The following is a 23,136-nucleotide window of genomic DNA, read 5'->3' on the forward strand; positions in this document are numbered from 1 at the left end:
TTTAAAATATATTTATTGACTTCAGAGAGGAGGGGAGAGAAACATCTATGATGAGAATCACTGATTGGCAGCCTCCTACATGCCCCCTACTGGGGATCAAGCCCGCAACCCAGGCATGTGCCCTTGGCCAGACTTGAACCTGGGACCCTTCAGTCCGCAAGCTGGCGCTCTGTCCACTGAACCAAGGTGGCAAGGGCAGTGTTCCCTTTTTAATTACACCCAAAGGCGAGATCAGGACAAGGAACAGATGACACCTTGACTGTCTGCTCCTCGTCAACCTTGCGATTTGCAGTCAGCAACAGGGTTGACACAGGGTTACCGTCTTCACTCAGGGACTGCGGCTCCAGCTCGGGGCCAGTGGGTGCTCGGGAGGGAGGATCAGGCGTGTGTTAGCAAGCCCGGTCCGTCTGGTCTGACCCTAACACCCGTCACTCGCACTCCCTGCCATCTCTCCTCTGTCGCCAAGTCCCGCACGAGCCACTCCACACACACGTCCCGTGTAGGGCTCCGGGATTCGTGGGCATAGCGTGTTCTTCATTGCCCGCATAAAGGGAAGTGCTTCAGGTGAAGGAAACGAGAGGAGCGCGCCTGCCAGGCCTGGCCAGCCCCCCTGAGCGTGTCCCGGTCCCGACCCGGATGTCTCGTGCCGGGTCCTGCTAGTGTTTGCGGATCAGGATGTCCCAGCTCTCTCTCCAGCGAAGGGCCTGGAGGTCGCTGGATGACAGCGACTTGTCCCCGTAGGTCAGTGGGCGCAGCACGTTAAACACGTGGCAGGCGGCGGAGTACCACGCCACCACCAGGGCGCCGAACAGGCTCCTGTGGAGCTGGGACCTGTGGGCGCCAGAGCAGAGCGCGGGTGTGAGGGGCTGGCTCTTCCCCACTGTGGCCGCCGGCACGCAGCATCTGTCATCTGGTGGTCCCCGACCTGGCCTCTTCCTCCTGTCACCCCGCCCGTCACCCCCTCACAGCCTGCCTGGCGCCCAGCATGACCTTCCTCGCTGGCCTACTTCTCAGGTCTCCGACCTCTGCTCCACCTGAACGTGAACCCGTGTATCACGGCCCTCCGAGGCTTCCAGACTCCCCGGCCCCGGGCCGCTCAGGTTACAGCTTCCTGGTCTCCCTCCTCTGCGCCCTGCAATCCGGCCAATAACCACTGGCTGTTGGAGAGCCCCCCCCCCCCCCGCCCGGCTCCCGTTGCTCGCCTTCCTCCTGGTCTTCTCGACCACAGGCCTACTTCCCCTTTCCCACCCCAAAGGCTGTGCATCTCCCAGCGCAGGCCTGGCCTCCGACCCAGGGCCTCAGCCGCCCCTCACACTGATGGCCGCACAGGAGCCCCTGCCCTCAGGGGCGCTCCAAGGCTCAGACCTGCACAGGTGCTCGCTGATGTGCTGCAAAACCACGGGCAGCAGAAGGATCTGGAAGGTGAGTGCGGGCAGGTAGTGGTAGAGGAAGAGCGTCTTCTCCATCAGGAAGAACGGGAGGTAGTTCACCGCCCAGCCGCCGGCACACAGGGCCCCGGCCAGCACCCAGCGCAGCCAGGAATCTGGGGAGGGTGGTGTAGGCCAGCGCTGATGGCCGACCGGGCTCACTGTCCCTAAGTCACCTGCAGGCTCAGCTCTCCACTCCTCACACCCCCGCCCCATCGCTGGAGGAAGAACAGGCTGGTCCTCAACCCCTGCAGCGCCCTGCTGGGTCCTCTCTGTCCTTCTGAGAAATACCAGCCCTTGGGGGAGGCCCCGCCTCTGCTGCTAGTGAGGGTCCTGTGTCTCAGGATTATCGGTGGGGACCTCCGGGAGCTGAGGGGCCCCGTCCAATGGGGAGGAGGGACCAGCTCCCGGAGCCCCGTGGTGGGAGGTGCCTTCCGGTCCTGTCTGCCCTGGGGCTCATTCCTTTTCTGTTTGGAGATGGTGCTCAGTGGGTTTCTGTTACTAGCAAACACCAGACCCTCGACTGGGTGCCCATGGTGGCTCCGCCCTCGGCTCACCAGCCACCCCTGCCCAGTGCCCGCACCGCCTGCCCAGTGCCCGCGCCCAGTGCTTGCACCCCCCTGCCCAGTGCCCGCACCGCCTGCCCAGTGCCCGCACCCCCTGCCCAGTGCCTACACCCCCCATCCAGTGCCTACACCCCCCTGTCCAGTGTCTGCACCCCCTGCCCAGTGCCTACACCCCCCATCCAGTGCCTACACCCCTCTGTCCAGTGCCTGCACCACCTACCCAGTGCCCACACCCCCCTGCCCAGTGCCCGCACACCCCTGTCCAGTGCCTGCACCCCCTGCCCAGTGCCTGCACCCCCTGCCCAGTGCCTACACCCCCCCATCCAGTGCCCGCACCCCCCGCCCAGTGCCTGCACCCCCCGCCCAGTGCCTACACCCCCCCATCCAGTGCCTACACCCCCCATCCAGTGCCCACACCGCCTGCCCAGTGCCTGCACCCCCTGCCCAGTGCCTGCACCCCCCGCCCAGTGCCTACACCCCCCATCCAGTGCCTACACCCCCCATCCAGTGCCCGCACCGCCTGCCCAGTGCCCGCACCCCCTGCCCAGTGCCTGCACCCCCCGCCCAGTGCCTACACCCCCCATCCAGTGTCCGCACCGCCTGCCCAGTGCCCGCACCCCCTGCCCAGTGCCCGCACCCCCTGCCCAGTGCCTGCACCCCCCTGCCCAGTGCCTGCACCCCCCTGCCCACACCTCCCTGGAGAAGCCCCGAAGGCCACGTGGGAGCTGAACTGCAACATTTTGTCTCTGGGGAGACAGAAATAATTTATGTCCCTGGATGCAGAAACGAAGATGCCACCTAAAGGCAGAGCTTCCTGGTGAGCTGAGCTCTGGTCAGAACTAGGAGGAGGAGAAACGGGGAGCAGTGCACGCACCCTCAGGGAGCTCACAGACACGCCTCCGGCGTCGGAGCAGGTACCAGCAGAAGAGCAGGGCGTACAGCGCGGTGGCGAGGCCGGCGGAAGCCCAGATCACCACGTTCCCCAGCAGGTGGATCTGAGCCTGAGGACAGAGATGCCATCAGCTCGGCCTCCATGGGGAGCCCCAGCCCCTGAGGGCACAGGCCTGTTCCCGAGGAGGCCCTTTCTAGGACGCGCGGGGTTTCCCTACAACCAGGAGGAGCGGGACTGTTTTCAACAGCAGGCTGCTCCCAGAGGGCCTCCCACCGAGCAACGCAGAGCTAAGGGTGCGTCCGGGGCCGTTCTGCCAGGGACCGCTCGGCCGCGCTCTGGGCCGGGAGGACATGAGCATCGGCAGCTCGTGTCATCCCAGGAGTGATGGCTGGGCAGGCTCTGCCGCCTTCACCGGTGCAGCGACAACAGGTGCCTGAAGGAAGCTCTGCCCACACACGGGAGGCGCGGTGCGCCCACAGAGCAGAAGGGCCCTCCTCCCGCCGTAGCCGCGCCCTGGCTCCTCGGCTCCGCGAGGCCAGCCCAGGAGCAAGCAGACCCTGCGGGAAGCAGAGGGGTAAGGCCACAGCGGCTCTGCTCACACTGGTCCTGGGGTGCAGCCAGTAGGCGATGTTGGTGTCCAGGGTGACCCAGTCCAGCGGCGTGGAGCTGTACTTATGCTCCGAGTCGTCGCTCCTCACCGTCAGCATCCTCCACTGCAACACAGCCAGAGGCCCGTCAGGCGGCCGGGCGCTGCACGTGGGGCCACCTCCAGTTCATCGGAACGCGCCAGAGGCAGCGGCGGCCTGACAGGCAGGCTCGGCAGACCTGAATTCCAACCTGCGGTGGCCAGGAAGTGGCCGGCCCAGGGGCTCCAGCCACCTCAGCTAAGGGCACATCTAGACCAGGGGCCCGTGTTTCTGGTCTCCATCGTATTGACTGGGGCCTGGCAGAGTGGCATGCTGGGTGGCTGGGTGGCGGAGGGAGGGACGCGCTCCTTTCCCACTGCGTCAGGTCCCAGGTAACTGACTGGGGGAGGCGAGGACTCCACAGCCCCCGTCCCGCCTCCCGCTCCGCGTCACCTGCAGCTCCGAGAATCTGGCCATGAAGCTCAGGTTCCTGCTGACGTCCGCGTGAGTCGGTGAGTGCAGCTCCAGCTCCCTCTCCTTCTGCTCCTGGCCTGGCGGGCACACGGCCCGAAAGAGAGGAGCCGCTAAGGCAGGGAGCTGGGCACAGCGGTGGGCTCGGCGCCAGCGGCTTCCCCACCTTTCAAACCCCACGGCGACTGGCGGCATCCCCTTCTGCTCCCCCGAGAAACTACCGGCAAATGAGGGTCTTTGGACCCGTGAAAGCTGGGCTCACACTGCCTGTCGACCGCAGGGTGACCCCGTGTCTGCAGCCTCAGCGGGATGGGAGGGGTGTTGTGTGTGAGTGTGGGGGCTGGGCCGCTCTCACCGGTCCCCGGGGATCAGCACTCACTCCTGCCGTAGCGGTGCTCCTCCACGGTCCACACGGCGCTCTTGTGGGAGCCCCGCGGCAGCTTCTCCCCAACCACCTCCAGCTGCCGAAAGCCCCAGTCGGGGAGGTGGGCCCCGCTCAGCTGGAAGGCGGACAAGAGGGCGTGAGGGGCGAGCCAGGCCCTGGCTGGGGGGCTCCATGAGGTCCTCATGCCAAGGCTCAGTTCTGAGGACTTAGAAAGGCCCCACCTTCCGTGGAAGCGGCACCCACTTGGCACAGCTGTCGGGAAGGGCAGGCTCGGCCGGTGGCTCGGGTCAGGCAGCGCGCCCTTACCTTCAGGACGGCGGACGTGTTCAGGTGCACGAGGCGCACCTCCGACAGGATGGTCTTCCAGATCGCAGCGTCCGACTCTCGGTTCACGATGTCCTAGAAGAGCAGATCTCCCGTTACATTCCCTCAGGCTTCCTTCAATGGGAAGGTGAGGCCAGTCACAGGTGCTGAAACTGATGGCTGGTGCTGGGGGGCCAGCGGGCTGATCCTGGGGGCCAGCGGGCTGATCCTGGGGGCCAGCGGGCTGATCCTGGGGGGCCAGTGGGCTGATCCTGGGGGCCAGCGGGCTGATCCTGGGGGGGGCAGCGGGCTGATCCTGGGGGGCCAGCGGGCTGATCCGGGGGGGCCAGCGGGCTGATCCGGGGGGGCCAGCGGGCTGATCCTGGGGGCCAGCGGGCTGATCCGGGGGGGCCTGCGGGCTGATCCTGGGGCCAGCGGGCTGATCCGGGGGGGCCAGCGGGCTGATCCTGGGGGCCAGCGGGCTGATCCGGGGGACACAGTGCCTCCGGCAGCAGCAGCTCAGCCTTCAGGCAGAGACCAAAGACGGTCCCGCCCTGCCCTTCTGGGATGGCTGCTCACCCACAGGGCTGAGCTCGGCCCAAATGCAAAGATGGAGCCATGGAGGTTAGAGACCTCCCCGAAGGCTGTCCCCGGGGACTCCGGACATCGGGTAGGAGACAACCAGCACCTGAGGAGCACTCAGCATTGCTGTAGCCTCTCGAGGGCGCCGTGAGGCGGCGTAGCGGCCGCACTGCGGTCAGCCTGCCTCCCCCTCCTCCGTGTGGGGCTGACGGGGCCGCCAGCAGGGACTGAGGAGGAGGAGAGGGGTCAGCGAGGAGACCTCAGCGACAAGACAGCGCGGGAGGGCGTGGGACCCTTGGGACAGCTCCCGATGTCACGGAACAGGCACAGACACTCCCATGGAGGCGGGAACGCCAGGGGAGAGGCCGGCGAAGCAGGTGCTGAGAACATCACGGCACAGGGACGTCTGTCGCACGTGAACGGGGAGGACAGGTGCTGCTGGGCACAGAGATGGAAACCGGCCTGCGCAGCCCCGCCTTGCTGAGGGCCACCAGCCACACCCATGGCGCCGGACACGCAGCTCACACACTGAACACGCGGGCTGAGCGGAGCTGCCGCTACAGGAGCCTGGGGAGGCGGCCCCAGTGCCATTGCTCAGCCCACGCCCTTGAACTCGGACAGCCAACATCCAGGACACCAGGACGTGCGCCGCCCGCAGCTCTGCAGAGCGAGGCTCGTCGCATGAAGGGCCACGTTGCCCTGGTCGCTCGGAGGAAGGCGGCCGCTATCCCACGTGCCCTGGGAAGGCCCAGCCCAGGACTCCCCGAGGGCAGGCCTCGCCCGGGAGAGCCTGCAGCAGGGCAGGTGCTCCTGTCGGGCCAGGGCCGGCCGAGGCTCCTGGGTGACGGAGGGTGCTGGGGCCCCGACCCGGGTTCAGTGACCTGGTCTTGACCCCGACTAAGTGACCAAGTCGGAGGCACCTCCTCCCGGCAGAACCACGTGGACCAGAGGCCGGCAGCGAGCGTTTACCAACTGCCTGTAAACGATGCGTCTGAGAGCAGCGCCCAGACCCACGGTCTGTGGAAGTCTCTCCCTGTAAAAACGCCCACGACCTCTGAGGGCTGTGTCCCTTCCCCGTGACACCTGAACCTGAACCAGGCTGGACGGCGGCTTCCAACGTCCCGTTGGAAAGTGTGCGTGTGCCACGGCGGTCACTCCGTCTGCCGTGGCCGCGGACTCACCAGCCTCCAGAGGCTCTGGGCGGGCATGGAGATGTTGTAGTCGATGTAGCAGGACACCTCCTGCGCGTGGGGGTTCAGGGGGGCTGCCACGTCGTGCCTGCAACACCAAACCATGCCCACGGGAACTCCTCAGCTCACCGTTTCTTTACGGGAAAAGCCGCTTTTCAGAAACAGAACCAGCTCAGCCTAAGGGACGGCGGTCCCGTAGCTGCTGGGACCCAGGGATGCGGTAACCACGCTGAAGGTAAAGTACGGCGAGGCGCCTGGCGACGCTGGATGGTGGTGTAGTGAGGGGCGGCCCGGCACCCTCAGAGGCTGAGTTAGGTCAGGGCTGAGAGCCAACGTGTCCCAGCCCTCCTGACCCCACCGAACCCCAGTCCCAGTCCTGGGGGCTCACTGACACATCGGGGACACCACCGATGGAGCCCCGCTGCACCCTGGGCGCGCGAGCCTGGCTGCTCTCCCCTCACCTGGCCCCTCACTAGAGCCACCTCCCTCCCTCTGCTCCCCTCAGCCGCCATCCCCGGGGTCCCCCCCCCCCCCCCCCCGCAGGGAGTACAGGTGAGCACAGACGGGAACCTGGGAGGAGGAGGGGGACGGCTGGACTCACGTGTTGAGGAGGCGGCTGGTCATGCCGTGCACCAGCTGCACCACGTCCCCGTGCCGCACGGGCCTCGGCGGGTTGCTCACCTCCAGCTGGTGCCTGGGAAGACAGGAGCCGCACGTCGCCTTGTCGTGTCGAGGGCTCTGGGTGCTCCCAGTGGGACAATTTGGAATGTGCAGCCACCCAACCAGTTTGTCCCTTGTACGAGGTGAGCGTGCAAACAGCCATGTTACTGAACTCGTTTCTGAAACCTATGGCCACTTTCCAAGCTTCCAAGCATGTTGGGCGCGCCGTGTTACCTACGAACACCGCGGTGCCGCTCAGAACTCCTCCCCTCACACAGACTGGCTCAGTGCCCACCGGGGAAGGTACTCCGGCCCACTGACCCCGACACGGGGCTGGGTGCTGAGCACGGCTGAACACAGGCCGCCACGTCACTGCAGCAGGTGCAAACCAACACCGTGAGCAAGCGAGCCATGAGCAAGTGGGAATGGATGAGGCGAAGCCACAGGGACGGTGACAGGGAGCGTGAGGAGCCCTGCAGGTGGTCGAGGAGCCTCCGGAGGAACTGGCCTCCAAGGGTCAGGTACGGAGGAGCCAGCTGGGCAGGACTGTTACAGGCTGCGGGCAGACAGCGACGCAAAGCCCACGCAGGAGGCCGCCCTGCTCTAGCCATGCAGGGGCAGGTGAGTGCGTGAGGGCGGGCAGGAGCGGGAGCAGGTGAGTGGGTGAGGGCGGGCAGGAGGAGCGGGAGCAGGTGAGTGGGTGAGGGCGGGCAGGAGGAGCGGGAGCAGGTGAGTGGGTGAGGGTGGGCAGGAGCGGGAGCAGGTGAGTGGGTGAGGGTGGGCAGGAGCGGGAGCAGGTGAGTGGGTGAGGGTGGGCAGGAGCGGGAGCAGGTGAGTGGGTGAGGGTGGGCAGGAGCGGGAGCAGGTGAGTGGGTGAGGGCGGGCAGGAGGAGCGGGAGCAGGTGAGTGGGTGAGGGTGGGCAGGAGCGGGAGCAGGTGAGTGGGTGAGGGTGGGCAGGAGCGGGAGCAGGTGAGTGGGTGAGGGTGGGCAGGAGCGGGAGCAGGTGAGTGGGTGAGGGCGGGCAGGAGCGGGAGCAGGTGAGTGGGTGAGGGCAGGCAGGAGGAGCGGGAGCATGTGAGTGGGTGAGGGTGGGCAGGAGCGGGAGCAGGTGAGTGGGTGAGGGCGGGCAGGAGCGGGAGCAGGTGAGTGGGTGAGGGCGGGCAGGAGGAGCGGGAGCAGGTGAGTGGGTGAGGGCGGGCAGGAGGAGCGGTAGCAGGTGAGTGGGTGAGGGCGGGCAGGAGGAGCGGGAGCAGGTGAGTGGGTGAGGGCGGGCAGGAGGAGCGGGAGCAGGTGAGTGGGTGAGGGCGGGCAGGAGGAGCGGGAGCAGGTGAGTGGGTGAGGGCGGGCAGGAGGAGCGGGAGCAGGTGAGTGGGTGAGGGCGGGCAGGAGGAGCGGGAGCAGGTGAGTGGGTGAGGGCGGGCAGGAGGAGCGGGAGCAGGTGAGTGGGTGAGGGCGGGCAGGAGGAGCAGGAGCAGGTGAGTGGGTGAGGGCGGGCAGGAGGAGCGGGAGCAGGTGAGTGGGTGAGGATGGGCAGGAGCGGGAGCAGGTGAGTGGGTGAGGATGGGCAGGAGCGGGAGCAGGTGAGTGGGTGAGGATGGGCAGGAGCGGGAGCAGGTGAGTGGGTGAGGATGGGCAGGAGCGGGAGCAGGTGAGTGGGTGAGGGCGGGCAGGAGGAGCAGGAGCAGGTGAGTGGGTGAGGATGGGCAGGAGCGGGAGCAGGTGAGTGGGTGAGGGCGGGCAGGAGGAGCAGGAGCAGGTGAGTGGGTGAGGGTGGGCAGGAGGAGCGGGAGCAGGTGAGTGGGTGAGGATGGGCAGGAGCGGGAGCAGGTGAGTGGGTGAGGGCGGGCAGGAGGAGCGGGAGCAGGTGAGTGGGTGAGGGCGGGCAGGAGGAGCAGGAGCAGGTGAGTGGGTGAGGGCGGGCAGGAGGAGCGGGAGCAGGTGAGTGGGTGAGGATGGGCAGGAGCGGGAGCAGGTGAGTGGGTGAGGGTGGGCAGGAGGAGCGGGAGCAGGTGAGTGGGTGAGGGTGGGCAGGAGGAGCGGGAGCAGGTGAGTGGGTGAGGGTGGGCAGGAGGAGCGGGAGCAGGTGAGTGGGTGAGGGTGGGCAGGAGGAGCGGGAGCAGGTGAGTGGGTGAGGATGGGCAGGAGCGGGAGCAGGTGAGTGGGTGAGGGTGGGCAGGAGGAGCGGGAGCAGGTGAGTGGGTGAGGATGGGCAGGAGCGGGAGCAGGTGAGTGGGTGAGGGCGGGCAGGAGGAGCGGGAGCAGGTGAGTGGGTGAGGGCGGGCAGGAGGAGTGGAGCAGATGGTGAGGGCCCTGCTGGCCTCGGTGCGGTCAGGCTGGAGGCCAGGACCGTATGCACCTCCCGGGGTCCTTGACGATCCACCAGTTGTTGACATCTTTGAAGGGGTAACAGGTCACCTGCTGCTGGTGGGAGCTGCCCCGGCCGTCCTCGTAGCTGCATGGAGGGTCAACAGAGACCGGGTCTGCAGCGGGCTGGCAGCGGGGGCGGGCCCATCGGCCTCTCCCCAGGGCTCCGCAAACTACCCAGCCTGGTGTTTAGGGGAAATAAGGTAAAACAGAGTTTAAATCTAAGAGGGGCCGCAGCACGGGACCCTACACAGCACGCACGGCGGGCAGAACGCGACCAGTGTGGGGTCACGAGGCTGCCACATGGGCATGCCGGGCCCTCTGCCCAGCGAGCCCTCTCACTGGTTTACACAGAAATACCAAGACTGACAGTCAGACCCAAGAGCTCAACTCCCTCTGTCTCCCCGACCCTCCTCACATCACGTGAAAGTTGGTAACAGAAACAATACGACAAACACCTTATAACTTCAATCAGCGGCCTCCTCACCTCAGCGGGTAGGTGCTCGGGTGCGAGTGGAGCCAGCAGGGCACAGGCTTGCCCGAGGCGCTCTTCAGGGTGACCTGCGAGCCGTAGGCCACCTCCAGGGGCTGGCCTTGTGTGATCCGCGCCAGCCCCCCCTAGAGGCCAAAAGGGGCGAGTAAGACAGGGTCCCGGACAGCCCTCCCCCACCTGGGAGCAGACTCGGGCGCTGGCAGTTCTAATTACGTGAGACACGGCTCTGTGGTGTCACACTGATCAGAGCCACTGACTGCACGCTCCCTGAGCTCGGACCCGCCTCGGAGACAGGCTTGTGTCGCTGACGGGTGAGAAAGCGGCTTTCCGGCATTTCCCAGCAGGTCGGTGTGACTTCAGGCCACAACCCTAAGCCCCTCCACTGGCACATCTACTGTTTCTGCAAAGTTCGTGTGCATGAGGCCGAGCTGATCTGTCCTCTGAGGCCTAACGCCCGCCGGAGCCCATGGGACCTCGCAGGGTCTCGGGGCCACACTGCGGTCACCCCGAGGAGAGCTGCCCCTCCACTCACGTCTGCACCCTCGGGACGCTCGGACCGTGTGAAGCGCCGGCGCAGGCCTCCCTTCTCGCCCTGGCTCTCCCTCTGAGGCTCATCTGACAGTGTCTGTGGAAGAACCCGAGCCTCCCACGGCCTCTCCTCACCTCCAGGCTGGCCTGGAACGCGCTGGACATGATCTGGTCATGGGGCCCAGAGCGGCAGAGCAGCGTCAAGTGGACGTAGAAGAACAGCAGGTACGTCGCGGCCGGGACGACCAGCAGAGCCACTGTGCGGGCCAGCACGTGGCCCAGCACACAGACCTGGGCACACGGGGGCACACCGCCTCGCACGCGGGCTCCAGCTCCTGCGCCCTCCTGACGCCCGTCCACCAAACACCCCAGCCCACCCCGCGCACCCACGCGGCAGGCTCCCCTACATGTGACAGAGCCCGGTCTCCGATCAGGTGCCAGGTGTGGACGGCGGCGACTCCGAGCACCAGCAAGTACGTGAAAACGCCCATGTACTTGATGCTGAGGAGACCGATGGAGGGCGAGTTAAAATGAGACAGAGACGAGGAGGGCGCAGGCGCTGCCTCAGACCCGGCCGGACTCACCCGACGGCGCAGGAGCAGGCCACTCCGGTCAGCGTCAGCCACAGCCACCAGCCGGGGGAGAAGGGCCTGTGGGCGGGGCGGAGGCAGAGCTGCGAACGGGTCTCTGAGATCCCCAGGGCGGCTGCCTGGACCGAGCTTCAGAGACACGGAAAATGGACCCCCTTCTCCCCGTCATCGGTCCCGCGAGTTCTTTTTGGCCAGAGCATTTCTCCGGTTAGTTTAAGTTACAGGAAAACGAGGCGGTATTTATGAAGCCATGAGCTGAGGGCCGGTCTGGTGGCTGCAGCCAGCCAGCGGCGCTCCCGGGATGAAAAGGCCCAGCCTCCTCTTTCTCGTTAAGGAGCGGGCAGGCCCGGCCGTACCTGTGCCGGCAGTTGGAGAACTTCAGGTAGGACAGCACGGCCAGCAGGTTGAAGAAGATCAGCAGCGATTCCAGGAGCATGAGCCTGGCCTGCGTGACCAGCGCGTTCTCTGGTGGGGCGGGGGGGGGGAGGGGGCGTGTTGGAAGGAGGCCACGGCGTGAAGGTGAGACACCCACAAAGCAAACCTCCCAGCCGCCCAGAGCGGGACGGCGGACGCTCAGCATCGGGGAGTCTCCGCAGCCGCGAGGGCAAGTTCTTGGGGGGAGTCACACCCCGAGACCGTGTCACTGAGCTCCTCTGAGCCTCTCTCTTTCTCATTTGCTGAAGAAACACCAGCTCTGTGGGCGCCGTGCGTGCTACGGCCTGATGTTGGCAAAGGGCCTCCATTTTCTCTATTGGATGGTCTGACTTTGCACGTGAGTTCATTTCCTTTGTTTGGAGACCCGGCTGAAAGGCCCTTTCTGAGGATTACCCACTAACCTCTGCCAGCGCCACGGGTGGGGCCTGGAGCTGGTGGAACATGGCAGGCCATCAGGGAGTGGCAGACGTGGGTGCAGTGAGGTGCTCACCGTTACCCGGCACCTATCTGGACAGCCCTAACTCACACGGCCCCACCTCCACAACGTGGTCTGGCCACCCACCTCCATAGCCCCCAGCCTGAGAGCAGGGTGACCCCAGAGACAAATGTGGACCAGCTGCCTGAGCCTCCTTCCGTCCTCTGAGCAGAAGCTGCTGAGGGGGCACGTCTACTAAACTCCGAGCTCTCCTGGGTCCCACGCTGAAGCGTAGCCAAGGCCCACCCGTGGCTCCTCCTGCACCAGCCAAAGCCGGCCGAGGCCCAGGTCTCACCGATGAGCATGAGCAGGGCGGCTCCCACGGCGGCGCAGTGAGAAAAACGGAGCTCCCACAGGATCTGGTAGGCCATCGGCACCGACAGGGCGCCCGCGAGGGCCGGCAGCAGGCGCAGGGCCCACACGGGCACGTTGCTGCTGTATTCTGGAACGCAACCACAGCGGGGCTGAGTGCACCGGAGCCTGTGGGACCTCGCAGGGGTCTCGGGGCCACAGCATTTGCAAACGGAGTTTCACCCTCATAGACTCCAGCACGAACGTTCACAACACTGGGGCCTCATCGGGAACTGACGTGCGAGCACGCCTTTGAGATGCGCTCGCTACAGTCAATGGCACACAGGAATGAGACTAAGGATCTGAAATTAGTCCGTGCTTTACCTATTTATACATTCACCCCACCTATCTCCTAAGTCAGTGGTCGACAAACCGCGGCTCGCGAGCCACATGCGGCTCTTTGGCCCCTTGAGTATGGCTCTTCCATCAAATACCATGTGCGGGCGCGCACGTACAGTGATTGAAACTTCGTGGCCCATGCGCAGAAGTTGGGTTTCGGCCTGGGCGAGTCTATTTTGAAGAAGTGGCGTTAGAACACTCAAGGGGCCAAAGAGCCGCATGTGGCTTGCGAGCCGCGGTTTGCCGACCACTGTCTTAAGTCATTGTGGCAACACACACGATTTATACATCCAAAAGAGAAATAGAGTAATCATTGAAACTAAACACTAGATGTTTACCAGGTTTTTTGAAAGTCTGTCACCTGTACCCAAACAATTGATCACACCCTGGACTCACATTGATAAACCACAGCTGTTCATTCCTATGAAGGCCACTAGCTCCCCATTCTAATACGTGCAAATTAGCAAGGGCAGTGGAAATGCGCACGTACCTGCTCCAATTCTGTTCCACAGAAAGTTGCCGTCGAATCCTCCCAAGTAACCTGTAACAGGATGGATCAGTAACGATCCGTTCAGCAAGATTTCAGGAGTGCCAAACAGTGGCAGCCAATAGCAAACAATAGTAAGTAAATAATAAGACATGACTTCTGCCCTCAAGAAAGTTCGCATATAACTTTAAAAAATATATATATTTTTTTATTGATTTCAGAATGGAAGGGAGGAGCGAGAGATAGAAACATCAATGATGAGAGACTCATCGATCGGCTGCCTCCTGCATACCCCCGACCGGGGATTAAGCCCGCAACCCAGGCATGTGCCCTGACTGGGAATCGAACTGTGACCTCCTGGTTCACAGGTCGGTGCTCAACCCCTGAGCCCCGCCGGCCGGGCTCTCCTCGAACTCTTGAAGGGTTCCTACCTCCCAAGGCCAGCAGCATGTGGCCAAAGGGCGGTCCGCTGGCATCCAAAAAGAAGACCCGCTTCATGTAGAAGGAGAGGTACTGCCCGTAATACACTTCATCGAAACTGAAAAACAAAGCCACACTGCCCTTCACTGTAAGCACAAATGTCTCCAAACGGCTTCAGGGAGCGATCGGCAGGGGTCAGGTCTCCGCCCCAACCACGGCGGGTCCCCAGGCAGAAAGGCACGTATACAACAGCCTTCCCCGGACACCGGTTCTGCTTCTCTCCCTCGCTTCGGACTTAGGGGTGTGCCGTTAGCCAGCCCCTGAAAGGCCTCGCGGACCCGAGGCGAACCCCCTTGTCCACCAGCTCCACGTAGGAACCAACTGTGACAAAACGCTTTCAGGTGAAGACACGAAGGAATCGCCGTCCATTTTTTGAGGTGTGATGATGCTACTGTGGTCTTGGGTTTTATTAAGAATCTGGATCTTTAAGAGACACAAGTCCACTGAGTTACTTATGAATAAAATATGTCTATGACTTGCTTCCAAAAATCCACTGCAGGGAGGGGGTGGCTATCTTATATAATAAAAGGCTAATAATGCAAACTGTCCCCTCAACCTGGAGTTCGACCAGGAGGCGGGGCCGGCTGGCCAACCCGCCAGATTGGCCGATTGGGGCGGGCCCGCTGGCCCCTACCCGTGAGTTGATAACTGTTGAAGCTGGGTGATGAATACAGGGGTGAGGGGGTCATCATGCTGTTTTCCCCGTATTTGTATATGTTTGATGCTTTCCATAATAAAAAGTCAAACGAAGAAGAACACATGTATTAGACAACAAATAGCCCTTCAACAATCAAAGGGACCATTTCCCATTATAACAGGGAGCACCTCTAAGGTCAATGAGGACTCACTTCCATGTTCCTCAGCCTCCTGCCCGCCAACCTCCAGGTCTCAAATGGTCACCTGAGGCTTCTGCGCCTGCCCCAGGCCAACGGGCAACGCCGGGCGAGGGCGCTCTGCAGGGGTTTCCCGGGGACAGACCCGCCTCTCCTGGAGCTGCCCCAACCCCAGCCCCAAGAAGCCCCGCGCTTCCCTGTCCCGTTCGTGCTGTTGAAGAGACACTTGCTGTCGCCTGAACCACAGTTTGGCTTACACCACGGCCCGGGGGTAGGTGAGGCGCCACAGCCGGCTCAGCAGCCCCACCGCGGTCAGAGCCACGACGGTCAGGTTGACATCCGCGGTCACCACTACGGGGCGCTGCAAAAACGCCCACATCTTGTAGAAAAGCAACGGGGAGCAGTGCCTGGAAAAGACCTAAAGAGAACGGGGGTGACCACCAGGAAGGCCCCGGAGGCTGTGCCGAGCACCGAGCACCGCAGTCACCCCAGGTGGGAGTTCAGGAACCTCCAGACTGAAGACTCATTCACGCAACACCTGCCGAGCACTTGGCGGGGCGGGGCGGGGCGGGGCGGACGCGTGAATGAATGAGGCGGCTTTCCCGCCCTCCCCGCTGGGCATGGTGGCCGGTGACCTCCCCCTTCTGAACCTCAGGGCCTCCTCTGCCCCTCGCGCCTCCTTCCCTTCCCCCCCTCCTGGCGCAGCACCAGCCCCTGGCGCCCCCTTTCTCACCGGGGGCTTCACCCTCCTGGACCGCCACTCCTCGAAGGTATGTCTGCCCTGGACGCCCCCGCTCCTCACCCCGGGCGCCCCCCTTCTCTCCCGCAGGCTGCACTAGTCCCGGGCCACTGGTCACCAAATGTTTCCCTTACCCGGTGTCCCCTTCTTTCCCGGGCGTCCACCCCCCCGTTCGACGGCACCCGACCCCGGGCCCCAGCTCGCCCGCGGGCCGCGCACGCGCCTCCTGCGCTGACTCTCCCGGTCCCTAGACTGGGCTCGCGTCCCCGGGGCCGCACACGTACTCACCTTCCTTTCGGTCCCGGGAGAGCAGCTCCCCCGGCCCGGCCGCGCCTGGGACCCGCCAGGGGGTGCGGACCTGGGGGGCTCCTGAGGCGCACGCGCGGGGCGGGGCGGGGCGGGGCGGGGCGGGGCCGCTCGGCACTCAGCACCGCCCACCGCCCTGCTCGACGCTCGATTCGCGGCGCCTGCGGGGGCCGTCGGGCAGCGCCGCGCGTGCGCACTGGGCGAGGGCGGTGCGCGTGCGCACTGGGCGGGCGCCGCAGGGGCTGCAGGGGCTGCAGGGGCTGCAGGGGCTGCAGGGGCTGCAGGGGCTGCAGGGGCTGCAGGGGCTGCAGGGGCTGCGCGGGGAGGCCGCCTCCCGGCCAGTACGAAGGGCCCACGCTTATGCTTCACAAGATTCTCCCTAAGTCCTTTCGCTCGGTGGCGCGGGCCCGCCGTGTCCTCACTGGACCGCGGGGGCCGGGACGATGACCCTCGGGAACTCGCCAGGTCCCTCGCCGTGTGCACGTTAACCCGGACGGACAGACGGCTGCAGACACAATAACTGCGTTGACGCTGTTGCTAAGACTGTCCCACATGCTGGCCACCCCACCCCAGCATGCGGTGACTCACCCGGACTCGCTGCTGGGAGGGCAGGGCGTAGGGCGGTGTCGGGTGAGACCCGCGGCCCAGGTCCCCTCTAACCCATCGGGCTCCGAAGGCACCTGCCCAGGGCCAGGGTTTCCTCGTGGACACGTTAAACTTACTTGGGAGCAGTCTGTAAGTTGCCTACATTCTTTGAACCCACACCACCCCCTAAGGTAGGTCCTGTAGAGTCCACGTTCTAGTTAAAACAGTGACAAACGAGGTCGTCGAAGGTCACACCTGGGAGATGGCGGAACGGAGAACTGCCGCCTGACCCCAGATGCAAGCCCCTGACCCTCCTGTCCCATGCCTTCTGGTCCTTCCTCTTCCTACACTGAGGTGCAGCGCAGCGCCCTCCCGCTTCCAGCGGCAGCAGAGCAGACGCCGCTGACCACCCACCTCTCCGGGGACGCGGGGAGGCGGGCGAGGGCAGGCAGGCGCCATGCACACCCACCACCATCGTGGGGACTGCTACTGCTGACCCGCTGGGGAAATGCACCTTCCCCACAGGTTTGTCTCCTCTCTCCCCATGTTGCTTTCAGGCAGCTCAGTCAAGTCACTCATTAACAGGTACCCTCAAAGGGAAACCTCAGAAGACCCAGGGACACAGCCTGAGAAAGCATGTCCAGCTTCAGGGTGTTACTTTTTTTCTTTCTTTTTTATTTAAATAAGGAGAATTCTTTCATATGGAAAGAGTTAGTACAATCACATATTTGAAAGGAGAAACAATAGGTACTGGACTGGAGGGAAAGGGCAAGGGGTGAGTGCCACCACGGCCTGTGAACCATGATTCCATTTCCCATCCAAGGCAAAAGCGTCCCCCAAATAATGTATGAACAGCTGCACATCCCGCCTTTAGCCATCGTCTGCCCTTTCAAATATCTGGTCTCTATGAAAAGACAAAGAGAGGAAAGGCCAAAATAAAAACAAAAGGAAACAAAAACCCTCTCAAGAACAAAAAACCCCAAACCCTTTCCACTATGCGAGGCGAGAGGTCCGAAGCTTGCGGTCCGGTGTCCCCTGGGAGGCTTTGTAACATGCTGAAGACAGGCCCTGGGGACACTGCCACCATCCTGGAGGCCACCCCACCTGGAAGGGGGGTGATGGAGGCCACCCAACCCGGCGGGAGGGGATGGGGGGAGGACTGAACGGCAGGTCGGATGCGCCTGGAAGGTCACTAGCCAAACACGCGCTGGTGGTCCGAGTGGAGAGCTTGGTGGGGGACAAACTGACCCCAACGCTGAGCGTTCCTGTCCTGGGTGGTCTTGTCTCATGCTTTCAAACCGCAAGGGCTGGCTTTCTGAAGTCTGCACGTCCCCCTCATCACAGAGCACGACAAAGCACAAACACTCGAGTATCTTGGTTGTCCAAGGCCACTTCCAAACGACCTTCCTACCCAGGCTTGGTGTGCAGGTGAGAGGGGCAAGTCCAGGTGAGAGGCATCGCGCAGCTACTTGGTGGAGGGGAGCGGCCAGCAGGGAGGAGCTGTACGTTCGCCCCACGACCTCGCACATGCACGCCCCTCCTCCTTGGCTCTGAGCACCAGTCACAAATCTCACCACCCGTCCAGGAGGCAGGAGGGCGAGGGCCTCGCTGGAGCGGCCGTGTGGAACAAGACGCTCAGTATTCCGAGAAGTGGCTGGAATGACCCAGCTTTGAAAGTGGGCAAACCGATTTTTCTGAAACGTGTCCGTCATCCTGTTTTCCCCCTTTTGGAACCGAGAGCCAGAAGTGTATGAATTCCAAGTTTGCAAACAATAGTGTGGACCGAAGCGGGGGAGTAACGGTGAAGAAAACCAGACCAAACAGCTGGCAGAGAAATCTTCGGTCGGTGGACGCCGCCTCAGACACACGACCCCTCACGCTGGGAGTTCACTCCGCTGGGCAGTTGACGCCAGACAGACGCTACATCAGGGCTCCTGGTGCCAAGCAGTGGGCTGCACCATCCACAGCCAGGGCAGAGCTGCCAGCATCAGAAGGGTGACCAGCAGGCAAAGGTGCATGAGGGCGTGGACACCACCCCCATCTCAGCAGCAGAAAGGTAAGTTTGGGTTTTCACCTGTTCCCACCAAAGGCCCCGAAACACCCTGGCCGAGGCCTCTGTGTGGATATGCGCTCTGAAGAGGGGGGTTTGAAACCAAAATAAGACCCAGAGTCCTACTACCTTGAGCTTAGCTCTGAAACCACGTGAAAGGAAGAGATTGCACCTTCAAATATCTCTGCAGTGAAGACTGCATTTAATCAGACCAAGGAGGGGAGGGGTGCAGCAGGCCCGGGCCTCCCCTCTGCCCGAGTCCGGCTGGAAATGTCTCGGTGGGAAGCGCCCGCAGCGGGGCTCGCGAGGTGGAGAAAGCACGAAGGGCACATGCACTCCCGGCCCTCCTCACGGGGAGTCAGACGTATCTATAAATAGAGCAGTGGACCGTTCCTTCCTTCACCTAGACCTACAACAATACATATAAATAAATCCTAGTGTTTGTTTTATTGGGGGGGGGGGGAGAGTAGAAAATACAGGGCAGAGAAAAGGGCTGGAGAGCAGGTGACCCTCGTTTTTATTTTTCCTCAAACACAGCACTGTCACTCTGTCGGGATCACCAGGGCACACCTTGAGTTCGTAACAGCATCCAGGACTGTTCTGGGCATCTCACCATGAGAAAACCCTTTCTGCTTTCGACAAGCAGGGGACCCCAGAACCAGGTGGGCGGGTCTGGGCAGGTTTCCAGGTGTTCAGGCAGCAGCTCTCGTGTGGCTCCTGCAGGGCAGCGGGGCGTGGGGCAGGCAGCAGCTCTCGTGGGCGGGGAGGGGTAGAGCAGATGAGCACATGGGCAGGAGTGAGGACAGGGCTCCAGAGTAAAGATTCAGGAGATGAAGGGGAGAGAGGAGCCAGCAGAAAGTGAGGTCTGAGGATGGAGACAAAGGGTGCAGAAAGCTACCACGTGAGCAGTGAGCAGTAAAGCATCGTCCGAGGAAACTGGCCCTCCAGGCGCGAGTCGGGAGCTCTGCCAGGCGGCTGTCCCGGCCTTAAAGCCGCCATCACAGCACGAGCCACGTCAGCAGCCCAAGGGCCCTCTTTCCCTACACGGGACAGAGCTGAGAAACAGCCTGAGCAGCCAGCACACACCTGCAGGGACACAGGGTGGCAGCTCGCCCACCTTCCGCTCTGCTGAGCCAGGTTCCCTGGGACCAGTGGCTGCGCCCTCTCTGTGTGGGTGCTGCTCAGTTCCTTGAAGGGCCTGTGCAAAACCCAAGTGTTCCCCTCCCTCCCCTCGGATGACAGGGTCTGGGGTGATTCCAGCTCAGCGTAAAACGGCTCCTGTGAACCTTCGGCTGGAGGCAGCTCTGCAGACTTGGGTGGCTGCTCAGGTTGTCTCAGAACCGGTCAGCCCTGCACACAGCCTCCCTCGGACCTGCCCGCGCTGGAAAGGCTGACCTCACTGCTCAGCTCAGGCCCTTGTCCCCCCACCTGCCCTGCCGGCCCCAGCCCAGGGCGTGGCTGCCGGGGAGGAGGGGCCGGGAAGAAGGCGCCGGGAAGAAGGCGCAGGAGAGTGGAGGCTTCCGGAAAGGGAGTGTGAGTGAGACAGCAGCCCGGGGAGCCGGAGCCCTCAAGCAGACACGGGAGTTGGGGGGCAGAGGGGGGCTGTGGTGCTGCCTGCTCACAGTCAGGCCAACCTGGGATACACCAGTGACTGTGTCCCCGCGCTTCACCTCAGGGCCAGCGGCCAGCACGTCCACTGGCTTTAGGCTCCAGGACAGAAACCCGCACGTACAACCCAGCTCACTAGGCTGCCCGTGGGCTCCTGGGGCGCAGCCAGACACCGGGGTGCAGCCGGACGCCTTATGTGACCTCGGAGGCTAACCAACGAAGGGCAGGCGGCGCCTCGCAGGGACGTCTCAAACTGAACAGGAGAGGGGACGCCACTACTGGACAAGGGGTCAGGGCAAGCTGGCGAAGACCATAGAAAAGTTCAGCTACACAGACATCGCTTGTGTTTGTTTTCCTTTCTCTGTAAAAACCTTGGCTGCTTCAGCTGCTTTTTAAAACAAAAAGCTTCAAAGGGAGGACCTGCTGCCACACCACCGTGCGGGACGGGAGCGGGGAAGCACTGAGCCCGCCGAGGAGCTGCCCGAGGGGGCCGCCCCCACTGCCCCCCCTGCACGCGCGGCTGCATCCTCATGGCCATGGCCGGGCGGGCGGAAAGGAGACGGGAGGGGTTGTTTGCTGTTTCGTATGAAAGCAAGCAGGTCAACGCCATATCCACGGTGCAAGCTGGTTGGTCGGAGCTGTCAGGAGTGGAGAGAGGATCTGCCAGCCGGCCAGGCGGCTGGACGGAGGGGCGGCTCTGCCCACGGCGAGGCGGCCAGGCAGCACCTCAGGCCTTGCTCTCCTCCACTTTCACCGCCCGAGGCTTGATGGCTCCTGTGCGCTTCACCTGGGAGGCGGCCAAGGGGGCCTCCTGCAGGGTCACGGCTCCCAGGCCGGGCTTCTCATCCACTCGTGGCTTTGCCTTTGGACAGATGAACGGGACAAAGCAGTTACCCTCACACAGCAGCCGGCGGCGGCTACACAGTCCCCCTTCCTGCTCCTGAGCCCCACAGAGAAGAGCTACCCTAAGGAGTCCATCCTTCGGTGGACAGACTAGAAGCAACTCTCCCAGGAAGGACACGGGTGGCGCTGCTGTCCCCTCCCGCAGGCGCTGAGTGCGGTGATTCGGAGGCGGGAAGACGCGGGGTCCTCCGGGAGCGTTCTGCGATGCCCGCAGGCCTCCACAGGGCCGACTGAAGAACCTCCTCCAATCAGTGCCCCCCCCCCCCCGGTGCCCCCAGGGACAAAGCCCCCGCAGAGACCCGCCTGTCTGCACAGGGGTGGGGCCTCCGGCAGGCGTGCATCTCCCGGACCTTCGAGAGCCTACCCCCAGGACCGAGTCTGACCTCCAGGTTCACATCAGGGTCTCCCTACTCTCAGGTCAGCACTGGGCAGTGCGCGCCAGAGTGACCGGCCTCCACCTGCCCCACACCATGAGCATCAGCTCAATCCAAGCAACTCCAGGAGCGGCCCTCCGGGAGCCACGCCGGGGGAAGTGAAACGAGTGGCCAGTCCTCCGCCTCCACCGGCAGGAGCTGCTTTACTTAGACGCCTGCGCTGACACGTCCGAGCCCGGAGCCCGTCATGCTCGAGAGCAGCAGTGAGAACAGTGCCCCATGGCCAGGAAATGCCACGCCATCGCGGTCCCTCCCAGCCAGGACAGACGAGACACGGCACTTACTAGGGCTACGTGTGCACGCTCACGCGCACGCCCGACTGCTAGCGCTGACCCACAGACCTAACCCAGTCCCAGCACCTTCACAGCCCGAATCGCTAGGAGGCCAGTCCGCCTGCTGGCGTCACCTCTCCGGGGACTCCGCATCCTCCCTTCTCTGCAGGACAAGGAAGGATCCAGACGCCCGTCAGGAGGAGCAATGCCTTCGCCAGAAGGACTCGACCCCTGGCGCCATGCTCTAAGCGCTAGGGCACGCCTCTCTGTAAGAGGAGCATGCAAACGGGGTGGGCAGTCCCTTCTCTTTTGGCGCTTGGAGACGGGCCTAAGCGTCGGGGCTGGAGGTCTGGAAAGCCATCTTCTACCTGGTGAGCGTAGTGTCCCTGCACAGAGCCCATGTTAACTGCTGATCCAGAGGGCTTCCCACTGGGGCTAGCAGAGCTAGGCCTGAAAAAACCAAAGGCAGGGGGTGAGAACACACGTCACCACCGGAGGGAGTCAAGCCCGGCGCGCGGCCCTGGCTCGGGCTCACAGACCTCCCGGCGGAGGAAGACACACCGCAGGCAGCCGAGCTCAGAGGAAGAGCGGGCTCAGTCGCCCTGGATCCTCCAGCGCAGCTCAGGGAGATGCCCCCAGGGGTAGAGACCGAGGTGGCACTGCGGACAGACACTGACCAGACAGATGGACGGGCAGGAGGAGCAAGTCTCTCAGGGCTTGGAGGGTCTGGACCAACAGGACTCTATGGCCAGATAAAAGGTCTCTAAACCTAAGAATTATGCCCAGTATTTTTCTTTTCTTTTTTTTAAAAAAATATTTTTTATTGATTTTTTACAGAGAGGAAGGGAGAGGGATAGAGAGTTAGAAACATCAATGAGAGAGAAACATCAATTCAGTTGCCTCCTGCACACCTCCTACTGGGGATGAGCCCACAACCAAGGTACATGCCCTTGACCGGAATCGAACCTGGGACCTTTCAGTCCACAGGCGACACTCTATCCACGGAGCCAAACCGGTTAGGGCATGCCCAGTATTTTTCTAGTCTTCCCTTTCTTTTCTTTGGGTGGGGGGTGGAGGTTGGTGGGATGGAGATAACAAAAGGAACGATACTGTAGAACACCTTTCTATGTGTGTTCCGTTGCCCAGACAACCAGTTCCCAGGAAGGGTGATTAGGTGCTAAGTGAAAAAATGATTTCATGGTAAAAGTATGCGAAATGCTGTGTGCAGAGTTCACCAGGACTCCGGACGGCGGGCTGTGGCCAGGAGCAGCCTCCCAAAGAGCCGTCTTGCACACAGCACCCCCCAAAGACCGGAGCGGGGAGCCCGTGTGGCAGGACACCTTCAGAAGTTGTTTCCAGAAAAAGTGGGAAATGCTTCCCTATAAGAACATACCATGCTCCCAGCCCCAATGGAAACACCTACACAACCAAGCCTCCTTAGCTCAGGATTCTGTTTTCTAAGCAGGCTCCACGGAGGGCAGTGACCGCCACTCCCACACTGGGCACACGCGGCTCGTGGTGAGGGAGGGCCCGTCTCCTGGGTGTGCCCAGGAAGGGCGGGAGACTGCAGCACCCGCACACTCCAAGCCCCCTCCCTCCCTCCCTCCCTCCATATGCACCTGGCGCTGTGCTGCTGCCCACACACAGCTTTCTAACGGTTCTGTTGTTTTGGCCCACGTGAAAAACATGATCGGACAATAAAGCGAACTAACAAAAATAAGTGAAGCCAGGAGAGTGAAAATAAGAATAGAAAAGATGGAA

At 63.1% G+C, this 23,136-nt stretch overlaps 2 protein-coding genes across 15 annotated transcripts in view; both read right to left on the minus strand.

Moving 5' to 3' along the window:
- Positions 1-17: 17 nt before the first annotated feature.
- Positions 18-15,612, minus strand: POMT1 (protein O-mannosyltransferase 1). Of its 3 annotated transcripts, XM_079790607.1 has the most exons (20): positions 15,506-15,612; positions 14,736-14,896; positions 13,597-13,703; positions 13,169-13,219; positions 12,284-12,430; positions 11,435-11,543; positions 11,073-11,138; positions 10,896-10,989; positions 10,624-10,779; positions 9,955-10,085; positions 9,460-9,555; positions 7,044-7,136; positions 6,434-6,530; positions 4,674-4,766; positions 4,362-4,482; positions 3,965-4,062; positions 3,485-3,598; positions 2,868-2,994; positions 1,366-1,543; positions 18-831 (listed from the first exon to the last, which is right to left on the minus strand). In XM_079790607.1, the coding sequence occupies exons 2-20, from the start codon at positions 14,855-14,857 to the stop codon at positions 657-659; spliced, it is 2,175 nt and encodes a 724-aa protein (XP_079646733.1). In that variant the 5' UTR covers positions 14,858-14,896; positions 15,506-15,612; the 3' UTR covers positions 18-656. The 3 variants fall into 3 exon arrangements, with proteins under 3 accessions (XP_079646733.1, XP_079646735.1, XP_079646734.1); XM_079790609.1 differs by lacking the exons at positions 14,736-14,896; positions 15,506-15,612 and adding an exon at positions 14,494-14,688; XM_079790608.1 differs by lacking the exons at positions 14,736-14,896; positions 15,506-15,612 and adding an exon at positions 14,494-14,688 and having other exon boundaries at positions 13,597-13,721.
- A 2,725-nt stretch (positions 15,613-18,337) lies between these two features.
- PRRC2B (proline rich coiled-coil 2B) overlaps positions 18,338-23,136 on the minus strand; it is a 75,539-nt gene continuing 70,740 nt past the window's right edge. For 6 of the 12 annotated variants that reach the window (XM_079789653.1, XM_079789652.1, XM_079789651.1 and 3 more), the window contains exons 31-32: positions 21,744-21,825; positions 18,338-20,628 (exon numbers count right to left, since the gene is read on the minus strand). In XM_079789653.1, coding sequence (XP_079645779.1) covers positions 20,494-20,628; positions 21,744-21,825 — 217 coding nt within the window. In that variant the 3' untranslated portion in view covers positions 18,338-20,493. The remainder of the gene's footprint in view (positions 20,629-21,743; positions 21,826-23,136) is intronic. The other 6 variants (XM_079789646.1, XM_079789655.1, XM_079789654.1 and 3 more) reach the window with 2 other exon arrangements.

Source organism: Cnephaeus nilssonii (assembly GCF_951640355.1).
Source record: "Cnephaeus nilssonii genome assembly, chromosome: 14".
Taxonomy (NCBI): domain Eukaryota; kingdom Metazoa; phylum Chordata; class Mammalia; order Chiroptera; family Vespertilionidae; genus Cnephaeus; species Cnephaeus nilssonii.

Excerpts from the sequence above, each read along its gene's own strand:
- POMT1 (XM_079790607.1), bottom strand. The coding sequence starts at position 14,857 with ATGTGGGCGTTTTTGCAGCGCCCCGTAGTGGTGACCGCGGATGTCAAC. Across the intron at positions 7,137-9,459 it reads ATCGTCAAGGACCCCGGGAG|GCACCAGCTGGAGGTGAGCA; the intron begins GTGCATACGGTC and ends CTGTCTTCCCAG. Across the intron at positions 3,599-3,964 it reads CCAGATTCTCGGAGCTGCAG|TGGAGGATGCTGACGGTGAG; the intron begins GTGACGCGGAGC and ends GCTGTGTTGCAG.